At 46.4% G+C, this 12,516-nt stretch overlaps 1 protein-coding gene and 1 long non-coding RNA gene across 2 annotated transcripts; both read right to left on the bottom strand.

The window, feature by feature from the left end:
• Positions 1 to 320: 320 nt before the first annotated feature.
• LOC127001841 (protein O-linked-mannose beta-1,2-N-acetylglucosaminyltransferase 1-like) lies at positions 321 to 2,995 on the bottom strand. Its single transcript, XM_050867031.1, has 3 exons — positions 2,928 to 2,995; positions 2,514 to 2,623; positions 321 to 1,764 (listed from the first exon to the last, which is right to left on the bottom strand). The coding sequence occupies exons 1-3, from the start codon at positions 2,970 to 2,972 to the stop codon at positions 1,608 to 1,610; spliced, it is 312 nt and encodes a 103-aa protein (XP_050722988.1). The 5' UTR covers positions 2,973 to 2,995; the 3' UTR covers positions 321 to 1,607.
• A 5,932-nt stretch (positions 2,996 to 8,927) lies between these two features.
• On the bottom strand, positions 8,928 to 11,026 carry LOC127001840 (uncharacterized). The gene is made up of 3 exons (XR_007755480.1): positions 10,633 to 11,026; positions 9,578 to 9,727; positions 8,928 to 9,125 (listed from the first exon to the last, which is right to left on the bottom strand). It is a non-coding gene; the product is annotated as an uncharacterized LOC127001840 (long non-coding RNA).
• Positions 11,027 to 12,516: the final 1,490 nt, after the last annotated feature.

The following is a 12,516-nucleotide window of genomic DNA, read 5'->3' as shown; positions in this document are numbered from 1 at the left end:
AAGCTTTTTCCATCTATTCATTATTCATTCCATTAATCCTCCATCTTTGCCTCAATAAATCCACATAGCCTCCCTGTATCCACCTGACCATCCACCAATCATCCGCCTAGCCAGCATACCATGGTCACGAGCCTCCATCAATGTACTTTCTATCCACAATGCCTCTCCAACCATGATGAAAACAATCTGCACCAAGAAACAGCATATGGTATCTCTGATATATTTATTACCCATGCACACAACCATCAGCTGATACAACAGTAAATGCAATCTCGTGGACAAGTCATTTTATTGTGTCTTGGCAAAGTCGAATGACGTATAAACTTATGATTTGAAAAATACTTTAACTTCCCCTTAATTTTCGTTTTCTCAAACACCCAGTCCACGAGCATAAAGGGAGAGCTAAGGAAAAAGACTGGAAGAGAACTCGTATACTGTAATTGAAGGTAAAAGTAAAGCTAGGGGCATACGCGATTGCTACGCATGTCCTCGCTGCAAATCTCTGTCGCATTGGCCTTTGAGCCTGTCGTGAGGAGGAACCCTTTGCCCCGGGACACAGGGCAGGTGTGACATCCGGGTACCACAGCGCACCTTCCCCAGGTTTCTCCCAGGCAGTGGATGGTTAGCAATGTTTAGATGTAAAGGGTTAATAGCTATGAAAACGCATGTATGATTCGTCAGTGAACTCTTTCACAGCAAGGGGAAGCAGCTCAAGGGCAAAAACAAAATGTATATAACAAAAAAATGCCTTATCTTATTCAGGTTGTACTAAAAACTCCTGAGCAAGTAAGACTAAATCAAAACTGGAAAAAATATTAATGAATATGACAGAACAATTTTTAATGTTCCCATTGACAAAAAAATATTGAAAGTTTTCATAAAGCACGAAGAAGGCATTGCTTTACTTTCCAGGGCCTCGCTCTCCTGCCTGAGCACCGCGCCAATCGACCCTTCCCTGCGTCACCCTGCAGTGGGCCTTGTACAAAAATTCTTCAGGGCCCCAAAGCTTGTGGCATCGCTTGGTCTGAAACACCTGTCACGACATGTGCTGTGACACGCAGCGCAGCCAGCAAGCATCGGCTATCCCCTGAGCCACACGTGGACGCCAGCACGTGAGGGACGGGGCCTCAGTCACCTCATTCCGTCCATGGTATCAGCAGGATCATCTGGAGAGTCTTAGACGCTCCCTAACTGCCACTGCCAGTCACATTGTTGCATGCTTAAGCAGTTAGCACCACACGCTCTTAGGCTCGCATTTCCTGTACCTCTCAGAGCATTGCAATTCTTTATGCGGCAACATGAGGTATTTTTAACACGAAAGAGGATTCTTCTTAACTCCATTTCATTCCATTTAACGAAATACGCTTGGTTCACACGCAACAATTGTCCGTGTGTAGGCCTATAACTTGCATGGGCAGACGCATCGAGCAGGTGTCAATCAACCATCATGACGAGATGATTGCTTAGCAAAGACGCATCGAGATACCCGGGAAAGGAATAACAAGGGCCTGTCCACCACAATCAAGGGCAGCGCACAGCATCGGGTGCGCACGAGACACACGCCGACCGTCGAGCATGGCGGGCAGCATCGGAGTGTGTTGAGGCGGTCAGAAGACAGGAATGGGCACGTCCAGGAAGGGCACCTGACGCTCCAGACTGGGCCTCCTGAAGCGGGCACGGTGCGTCAGCGGCATGAGGTTCAACTTCTCCAACTCCGCCGTTTTGTTCACCTTAATCATGTTCACCCACCACGGCTTGATGAAGCTGCCACCCACGACAAATGTGTTAGAAGCATGTTCGGGACAACAACCTGACGCCTCCTGTCTGCCTGGCCCATGCACTACCTTTGCTCAAATAATTGGCTTACACAGGTGTCAACAGAAGGCGGGGAAGAGGGATTTGTACCCTTGCAAAACTCTCTTTATAGTTGCAGTGCTGTGACACACATGTTACCCTTGGTATTTTAATTTGAGAAAGTTTCTAAATACTCTAAGCTACTCATGCCAACAAGCCCTTTTTGTACACAGGGCACACTCACCTGAACTCAGAACATACTAAAGAATGATGATATTTATTCATCTTCCACATTAAGTACTTCTAGATGGTGTAACTAAGGAGAGCAATAACTATATGCCACAAAAGATACTTGAGGAAGGCATTCGTACACGTCAGCACGGTAATACCTAAGGATTCACAGCTTCTTTTAAGTTTTAGGAAATACTTTACTGTACTTCACAAACTCACGACCAAGTTTTAGAATTAGCAATTGCCTTAATTATCTATTACCTTTGCCAACTATCCTTCTGCAAGTATATATATATATATATATATATATATATATATATATATATATATATATATATATATATATATATATATATATATATATATATATATATATATATATATATATATATATATATATATATATATATATATATATATATATATATATATATATGTGCAATCTACACTACGCTAGGTGATAAAAACATTCCCCCCAACACACACACCTGTAGTCGCTGTAGGGGTGACCGATGACAACAACTTCCGTGTCGTAGAAGAAAAACCGGAAGAGTCCTCGATGGTGACCCCGCGTGTCCAGGTCCCAAACACCAAGGCACTGCCACGGGAAGAGGAGGAGGAAGAGGAGGAGGAGGAGAAGGAGGAGGAGGAGGAGGAGGAGGAGGAGATGAAGAAGGTAGAGTAGAAAAGCCTCATTATTCATCAAGCCAGAAACAAAAAAAACTATAAAATTCATTCCACTCTACTACTGAAGAGGATATACGTGAAGGTTCTGATAGTAGTAGTAGTAGTAGTAGTAGTAGAAGTAGTAGTAGTAGTAGTAGTAGTAGTAGTAGTAGTCATAGTAATAGTAGCAGTAGTAGTAGTAGTAGTAGTAGTAGTAATAGTAGGTCATCACTCACCCGTGCTAGGAACTGATAGGCGTGGTAGTCCCCCGGAGTGTTCATCTCCACGAATATCACCACAGGGCGGTCCTGGCCGGGGAAGAGAAGGCACGGTACAAAACAGGTGGGACTGGGTAAACTGAGAGTTGGGCTGGTGGGCAGGTAAGTAGGTGTATAGGTAGATATACACATAAACAGGTAGTAAAAGGTTAGAAAGATACAAATAAAAAAAAAGAGATAAGTAGGTAAGTAGGTAGGTAGGTAGATATGCAGATAGACAAAAAGACAAAGAGATGAGTAGATAGAAAGACAGATATATGAATAGATAGGTAGAATAATAGATAGAAGGACAAAGATGTATAGATAAACTAACACAAAAACGCTGGCTAATATTTGATAAAGAAGGCAAAATGAAGAACTTAACAAAGAAAAGAAGATGAGCAAGGGTGGAGGGAGACGACGAATGCGTGGATAAGAAGGAAGGGAGGGGAAGAGGGGGAAGAAGGGGAAAGGAGGGGGAAGAAAGAGGAGGAGGAACAAGGAGGGGGAAGGAGGGGGAAAAGGTGAAAGGCTGGGTGGAGGGAAAGTGGGAAAGAGGCAGAGGAGACAGGGAATGAATCACCGGAGGGAAGGAGAAAGGGAAGGAGGGAGGAGGGAGAGAAGGAGGGGAGGGAAGGAGTGAGGAAGGAAGGGAGGGAGGGAGGGTGTGAGGGTGTTACGGAAGAAAGAATGGTTAGATGGGAGGGAAAGGAGATGGGGGAGAGAGAGAGAGAGAGAGAGAGCTACCCTAAGAAAAAAAGAAAATAGACTTCCTTATCTCTTTTTCCTTACCCGTTTATCTGATAGGAACACTTTCTCTTTCTACACAGGGATAGAACCTTATTGCTTTCTTATAAACCTTCTATTATTTGCTTCCTTTTGTGTCCTAGGCTTGGTATAGATAAGTATGTCAAGTATATTATATAAGTGACACACACACACACGCGCGCACACACACACACACACACACACACACACACACACACACACACACACACACACACACACACACACACACACACACACACTCCAATCCTTCTCATCTTTCTTCATGTTTATGCAGTATCACTTTTTGTTATTAATCCTGACAGAATCTTTCATCTCTATCATCATCATCATCATCATCATCTCTCTCTCTCTCTCTCTCTCTCTCTCTCTCTCTCTCTCTCTCTCTCTCTCTCTCTCTCTCTCTCTCTCTCTCTCTCTCTCTCTCTCTCTCATATACTCTCCCTCCTCCTCCCTTCCTCCCTCACCTCCCCTTTATCTTATCTCCCTTCCTCCAGTTTCCTCAATTCACCCTACGTCCCTCTCTCTTATGCCAACCCCCACCCCTCCCCTCTCTCTCTCTCTCTCTCTCTCTCTCTCTCTCTCTCTCTCTCTCTCTCTCTCTCTCTCTCTCTCTCTCTCTCTCTCTCTCTCTCTCTCTCTCTCTCTCTCTCTCTCTCTCTCTCTCTCTCTCTCTCTCTCTCTCTCTCTCTCTCTCTCTCTCTCTCTCACTTCCTAGTATTCTTTCCTTCTTTTCTTTTAGCCTTCCCTCCTCCCTCCCTCTTCCTCCCTCCCTCCTCTTTCCTCCCCTACCCCTTCCCTCCCTCCCTCCCTCCCTCCCTCCTTTACTCTTATTTATACACCCAACTCTCTCTCTCTGTCTCCTTCCTGACTTTCCTCTTTCCTCCCTTCCCTCCGTACTCCTTCTCTCCCTCCTTCCCGCCGTCTCTTTCCTTACCTCCCTTTCCTACCCTTCCCTCTCCCTCCCTCTTCCTTACCATGCCTCCTCCCCCTTCCTCCCACCAATTTCTCCCTCCCTCCTTCCCTTCTTCCTTCTCTCCGTCCACCCTTCGTTCCCCTCCTCACCTACCTTCCCTTCCCTTCCTCCCTCCGTCCCTCCTTTCCCTTCCCTCCCTCCCTCCCTTTTTCTTACCACCCCTCCTCCCTCTTCCCCCCTCCAATTTCTCCCTCCCTCCTTCCCTTCTTCCTTCTCTCCCTCCTCACCTCCCTTAACTTCCCTCCCTCTCTCTTATCATCCCCCTCCCCATTTCCACGTACCAATCCCTCCCCCCTTTCCTCCCCTTCTTCCTTACAACCCCTCCTCCCACCTCCCCTCTCCAATACTTCTCTCCTTCCTCCTCCTCTTTCTCTATTTCTCCTTCCTTCCTCCCCCTTTCCCCCTCCCTTTCCTCCCTCCCACTCTTGCCATCCTCTCTTCTTCAACATTCACATTCTTTATCCCTCCCTCCTCCCCTTCCCCCCTTCCCCCTTCCCCCGGTCCTCCCTCCCCTCCCCCCCTCCTTTCCTCCCTTCTTGTCTCTTCCTATACACACCTTCCTCCTGTCACCGTCATCTATTTCTCCTCCTCCTCCTCCTCCTCCTCCTCCTCCTCCTCCTCACTCCTACTTACCTTATCTCTTTCCTCCTCCACTACACCCTACTTCTTCCCTCCTTTACCTCCTCCTCCTCCTCCCACCTCCTCTTTCCTCCATCTCCTTGCCACGTAACCACCGCCTTCCCTCCTTCCCCCTCTCCATCCATTAACTTTTCCTCCCCACCCTCTCTCTCTCTCTCTCTCTCTCTCTCTCTCTCTCAACTTATTTTCCACTTCCGGTCCTCGTATCTTCTCTCTCTCTCTCTCTCTCTCTCTCTCTCTCTCTCTCTCTCTCTCTCTCTCTCTCTCTCGCGCTCTCTCTCTCTCTCTCTCTCTCTCTCTCTCTCTCTCTCTCTCTCTCTCTCTCTCTCTCTCTCTCTCTCTCTCTCTCTCTCTCTCTCTCCTTTTCCTTCACTCCTTCCTCCTCCATCCTCTTTCCTCACTTCCTTCTCTCCCTCCTCTCCCCCTTTTCTCCCTCTTCCTCCCTCCCTTCACGCCCGCCACTTCCGTTCATCCCTCCCTTCATGATCCCTCCCGTCCTCCCTTACATTTTTCCTCCCTTCCCTTCCTCCCTCACTTGCCTAACCTCCTCCTCCTCCTCCCTTCTTCCATAAAACATAATTCTCCCATCTCCTCCCCTCCCTTTCCTTCCCTCCCTCCTTTTATCCACATTCCACCCCTCTCTCTCTCTCTCTCTCTCTCTCTCTCTCTCTCTCTCTCTCTCTCTCTCTCTCTTTTCGTAATTCTTCTCTTTTCTTTTATTCTTCTTTCCCTCCCTCTCATAAGGAATCATTCATCTCCTCTTCTTCCTCCTCCTCCTCTTCTTCCTCCTCCTCTTCCTCCTCCTCACCCCTTTTTTTAACATTTCCTCCAGCTTCTCCTCTCACCTCTCCTCTCTTCCCTCCCTTCCTCCTTTTCTCCCTTTCATTCTCCTGTGCTGCATTCTCCCTCTCCCTCCTCTCCTTTTCCTTCTCCTCCTCCTCCTCCTTCTCCCCCCATCCTCCATCCTTCTTCCCTTCCTTCACCCTCTCTCTCTCTCTCTCTCTCTCTCTCTCTCTCTCTCTCTCTCTCTCTCTCTCTCTCTCTCTCTCTCTCTCTCTCTCTCTCTCTCTCTCTCTCTCTCTCTCTCTCTCTCTCCATCCTTCGACCTTCTTTCTCCCTTCCTCCTTCCCTTCCTCCCTCCTCCCCTCCTACTCCAACTCCACCTCCTCTTCCTCCTCTTCCACCTCCTCCTCCACCACCACATCCCTCCCTCCCTCCTCCACCCTTCTGATTCTCACTACCTCCCCTCCTCCTCCTCCATCTCCTCCTGCTCCTCCTCCTCCTCCTCCTCCTCTTCTTCTTCCTCCTCCTCCACCATCTCCCTCCCTCCCTCCTTCACTCCTCTGATCCTCCCTACCTCCCCTTCTACTTCTCCTCCTGCTCCCCCTTCTCCTCTTCTTCCTCTTCTTCCTCCTCCTCCACCTCCTCCCCCTCCTCCTCCTCCTCCCCTTCCTCTCTCCTCCTCCTCTTCCCCTTCCTCCCTCCCTTCCTTCCCTCCCTCCCTCCTCCTCCTCCTCCTCCGATTAGTAAAGGAGTGGGGGGGTGTGTGTGTGTGTGTGTGTGTGTGTGTGTGTGTGTGTGTTCAGAGGAGGTGGGGGGAAAGGAGGAAGAGAGGGGGAAGGGAAGGAAGGAGAAAGAAAGAGAGAGAGAGATAGAGGATCGGGAGGAGGTGGGAGGGAGGGGAAGGAGGAAGGGAAAGGAGGAAGGGAGGAAAGAGAGAGATTCAGAGGAGGGAGGGAGGAGGAAGGGGAGGGGAAGGGGGGAGGGAGGAAGAGAGAGAGGAGGGGACGGGATAACGGGGAAGAGAGGAGAAGAAGGGGAGGAAGAAGGGAAAGGGAAAGGGAAAGAGAAAGAGAGAGGAGGAGGAGAGGAGGTGGGAAGAAGGGAAAAGGAAGAAAGAGAGATACACACACACACACACACACACCTACTACTACTACTACTCCTGAAATGGATACACACACACACACACACACACACACACAAACCTGACTCGTCATCACCTCCTGGGGACCCTAGTTTTGATATTATCAGCTCAACATTTGTGTGTGTGTGTGTGTGTGTGGATGATGATGGTGATGGAAATATTATAAAATCAATGCTCAAAATCTATTCTCACTGTTCTGACAAAAATATATTCTGACGTATAAGTCTACCGCATCAAACAGGTGCTTTGAGGCATAGATCGCGTGCCGCCGAAGCACCTGCCGCGTAATATCTTTGTGGGAATGAACGCCCCGGCCTGAGAAGATATGATTTATTCTAAAGCAGCCTAGTTCCATATTATTAAACGTATCAAGCTCCTATAACGACTATTATGCAAGGCTACAGAAAAGATCAACCGGGGTTTCCTGGTTGATTTTTCCTGATCATGGTACAGAAGTCGTGTAACACTATCACTAGGATCATAAAACCGTCCATGAAAAGTCTAGCAACATCTACGAGAGCCCTTTCAAGCATACGAACTTAGGTGATGATATGGTCTTTAATCCCAATGTACTTCTCCGGCGAGCCTCTGACGATGATACCTTCCTGGCAAAGACCTAAACTAAATCAGTGAAGTTCAACAAAATACCAAAAAGACGCCGCAACGCATCAGAAACCCCCCACGAGGCAGTTCCAGGAACATCCCAATAGTGTGTGTGTGGGGGGGGGGGGAAGACCCGGTACCTGTGTCAAGCAGAGGGAGGGGAGGGGATGGGAGGGGAGAAGAGAAGAGGGATGAGGGGTACGCCACGCTTCCACGAAATATTTCAAAACAGAAGTACTTTCAGAGGACTCATGCCCCCCCCCCCACTTTTTTTACGACGAATATTATAGATAAAAATGACTTGAAAGTTAAAAAAAAAAAAATTGTATATCCAAAAAAAGATTACTTGCTATGGAGAAACGGAAACTAGAAAGTAGTCAGACACATTAATTCCTGTTCTACACATATCCTATTACATAACAGAATCCTGACTACCGGCACTCCCTCTCCCACAGTCTATAGCTATCTTGAGGGCACGCTTGCACCTCTTACACTGCTCCTCTATGACCCAGACCTAAGCCAGTGTGGGTGCGCGCAAGCGTTGTAGGCAGAGGTGAGGTGATCGATAGCCGGGGTGCCGCGCTCAGCTCAAACCTCCTGCCCCGTGACACTCAACGCCCGGCTCTAGCACGCGTGATCCCTCTGTAGGCCCTGACGAGGCGTGACGAGTAGTGAAGTAGTGATGGTAGTAGTAGTACTAGTAGAAGGAGGAGGAGGAGGAGGAGGGGGCGGAGTAGTAGTGTAGTGTAGTAGTAGTAGTAGTGGTAGTAGTAGTAGTAAACGAAGAAGTAGTATAGTAGAAGTAGACGAAGAAGAAGTAGCAGCAGTAGTAGTAGTAGTAGTAGTAGTAGTAGTAGTAGTAGAAAGAGGAGAAGGAGGAGGAGGAGGAGGAGGAAATGAAGAGGAGGAGGAGGAGGAGGCGGAGGATGGGAAGGCGACGGAGCAGAAGGAGGAGAAAGAGGAGGAGGAAGAGGAGAAGTAGTAGTAAAGGCAGTATATATTAAAAAAAAAAAAAGTATAAGGTAGCAACGCAGAAGAACTCTCACCACTTTATCGTTGACGGACACGAAGAGGAGGTGGGCGGACGAGGTGACGCTGAGCTGCAGGTACCCGTCAGGTGTGTGGGCGGGCGGGGGGTGGCCCGTGGGCAGAGGCGTGGGGTGGGAGGAGGGCTGGGCGGCTGGGGTCGTAGTGGGGGGCTCGGAAGCTGCTGACAAGATGCTCTCAGACAATCTCGACGTGGACGCTGTGGGAGGAAAAGGACATAGCTATATTCAAGGATGTTTTTTTTTTTTTCTCTACAGAAAGGGAAGCAACTCAAGGGCAAAAACAAAAACAGCATTGATAAAGCCTCCTATATGCTGTTCCGGCAACGGAAAAAAAATAACGTAGAGGCGAGAAGAGAGGTCAATTTTGTGATTTTGTGATAATATATATTATTCTGTAGCTAGCATCGACAAGAAGAAGCAATAAATTATACAGTAAGAGTTGATACATATCTAAGAAAACAGTCACTCAAACCGAACAATTGGTGAATGGAATGCTTTACCAAATAAAATCTTATGTGCATATTTATATTAATGTAAGTTTAAGAATTTCTAAGGTAAAATTAGATGAAATATGAAAGCATTCAAAGCTTTACAAAATTATGAAAAAAAAATAATAAGTAGGAACACACACACACACACCGTCACCCACCTTGCTGTCCGGCTCCCAGCACCTGCATCAGCCACATCATCCTCACCAGCCAACCCAGGACACCTCGGCCCATCCGCCCGGAGCCCGGTGGGTGTGGCGGAAACGAGCAGGCTGGGGAGGCGGGGCAGAGAACGGTAACTCCTGTGGGAGCTGCAAAACAAACAGAACGGTAAAATAAGAGCCACATGAAAGAAAAATAAACAAACTTCATAATTATGGTAAAATCATATGGTTATCTTACATGTAAATAAATACCGTAATAAAGGAAAAAAAAAAACATACAGTTAACGAAACATAAACTGACAAACAAACGGACTAATATATACATTATGAGGAAAATAAGAAAAATTGAGGAAAACAAATATAATCATAAAAAAGAACCAGGCTACTATGAAATAATATTATGCACTAGAAAATAAACACACCAATGCCTTGAAAAAATAAAAACACACCTGATCTTGACTAGGCTATCGTGATATCAGGAAGCGCTAGAGCAATGCCGTGATGATACTAACACCCAAATTAACGAGGCTATAATGAGAATGAATCGCTAAACACACCTCATATTTTCCTAGGCTACAAATAGTTCCTGGAAATAAAATAAAAAAACACTCAAGCTACAATGAAATGGAATAAAGTAACGTTGAACCAGTGGCATAAGAATTACAACACATCACATAAATCCTAGGATATGCGCCGAGATGAAGAAACCCTAAACAACTAGCCTAGGACCGAATCATTAAACATTTCGGCGCCTAAGCAGACATATTTACTTGACATGGCTTTCGTAGGAGTTCTGGGCATTTCCAGGGATAGTTTAATGATCCTGGTGGTAATTTGCTCCTTTCTCTGTACCATGAACCTACAAAAACACTCATTAGAAACAGACTGATCTCATCTTTGACCTTTGAAAATAGTTGACATGAAAGGTGGAAGCGTCTATAAGAAAACTAACCTATATCATGGAACGCGCTAAACCAGTGCACACAATAAATATTAAAACACACAGATCACAGACTCAACACGTAAGCACAACAATGATTAATATAGTGTACCTTTCAGTAACTTCTTCCCACGTTGCTCAGCGCCTCGTCAGTGAAGGCGAGAAGTATTTATCCCCCTCAGGAGACACAATAATATCACAGGTCGTGGAAAGCTAAGACGACCCCAAATGACTGCCTTGTGCATTGAGGAAAAATAGGAATGTAAACTAACCACCAGCTCATCTGCAACTCGGTATTTTTAGCACACTTTTCCTCTTACGTCAGAATGGTACAAAACGATTACGAATGCAAACAGCTAGGTCAAAATCACACCAGCCGTTCTCTCTGTTGTATATAGCGAATAATGAGTCGTTGTTTTCTCAGGTTTGTGGAGGTGAATGGAGTGATGAATACATGCGCAATGGGAATAAGTTTATATTGTGTCTCAACTGCAGACTGAAGACTCCTACCCCTCTCCCTCTTCCTCCTATGTTCCTCTCTTTCTCCTCTTCCTTTCCTCTCTCTTATATTTCCTCCTTCCCCCCTCTCTCTCTCCCCTATAAATCTTTTCTTCTCCCTCCCTCCTCTTCCCTCTCCCTCCCCTAGCCTCTCCTACTTCTCCCTTCCCCTCGTCCTCTTCCTCCCTCTCTTATTCCTGTTACCTCCTTCCTCACCTTTTCTCTCCTCCTCCTCTCTTATTCTTACTTTTTCCTTGCCATTAGGGTACTTTTTATATATTCCTTTCATTAACTAATCCTTTTGTAACCTGAGTTTTCCGGCACAATACCATAAGATAATTAAAAAATACTAAAACAAGAAAAACTAACATAAGAAACCCAAGATTGAAATTTTGTCTAGATAACAATTAACATAACTTACTATTAATCTCTGCGTACATAAATAAAACGTGCCAATGGGAGCCTAAGATTAGAGGTTTTAGATGAATGAAAACACTTATAGAACACCTGGAACCATTTCTTGCCTTACCTTATCATGGAGGCTGCGAGGTGATGGAGACGAGGATGTGAAGTATGATGGGATATCTCCACGAATCACTTTAAGATTATCCGAAGGTAATAATTGTTTCCTTGACTCATTTCATCGATACTTTTAAACAACTTTTACGTACACATCTGCATCTAATAATTTCGAGGGACCCATGCCCATATTCTTAAAATGTAGGCTATCGGATTCCCACCACGACTCTCCTAAGGCCACGGAGAAGATTAACCGGGTTCTCGTGAGTGAGTTTCCCATTCAAGATGCAGACATCGTGTAAAACTATCACTAGGATCACAAAACAGTTCATGAATATCCCAGCAGTTGGTACGAGAGGCTTTTCATCGTGGCCAACTGAGGTGCCGATACATTTAGGAAAACGGGCTCTGCAATTCTCTTGATGTTTCACCGCTGGGACGTCACACACCGCGGCCTTCAAGAACATCTCTCAACGCCCATGTCCGCCGCTTCCCTCCCCGTCACCGTGTAGCCTCACATGGCGGATCTCTAAAGTGACACTTGAAGCTGCATCCAACGGCCCAATTACCCAACTACTTCTTATTTTTATCTTCTTCTACTTTGCCATAATTCCTATATAATGGGATCGGACGCTCTGTTATGTTGTCGCCAGTAGTTTCTGTCTTCTGCAAGCTCTTCCTCCAGACCCAAATTTGACTCATCTCTCCACCTGATGCTCTAGTCTTCCCCTCCAACTATCCAACTGCCTCACATCACACACACTACGGGGCGTCAACCTCTGCACACAGGCATGAACGATAGTCACATGGGCGATAGCTTCAGCGCGCGTGGTCGTTAGTAAAGTATGACTGTTTCCCGCCCCTCACCCCAGCTGGCAAGTTGGCAATAGTAGGCTACCCACAGTTATCAACACACACACACACACACACACTTACCTGTAATTTAACTGCAAACTTCTGGGATTACAATGAAAAACCA

Source organism: Eriocheir sinensis, chromosome 21 (assembly GCF_024679095.1).
Source record: "Eriocheir sinensis breed Jianghai 21 chromosome 21, ASM2467909v1, whole genome shotgun sequence".
NCBI classification, from domain to species: domain Eukaryota; kingdom Metazoa; phylum Arthropoda; class Malacostraca; order Decapoda; family Varunidae; genus Eriocheir; species Eriocheir sinensis.
Note: the sequence above shows the minus strand (reverse complement) of the source record. Positions and strands in the feature narration are given on the sequence as shown.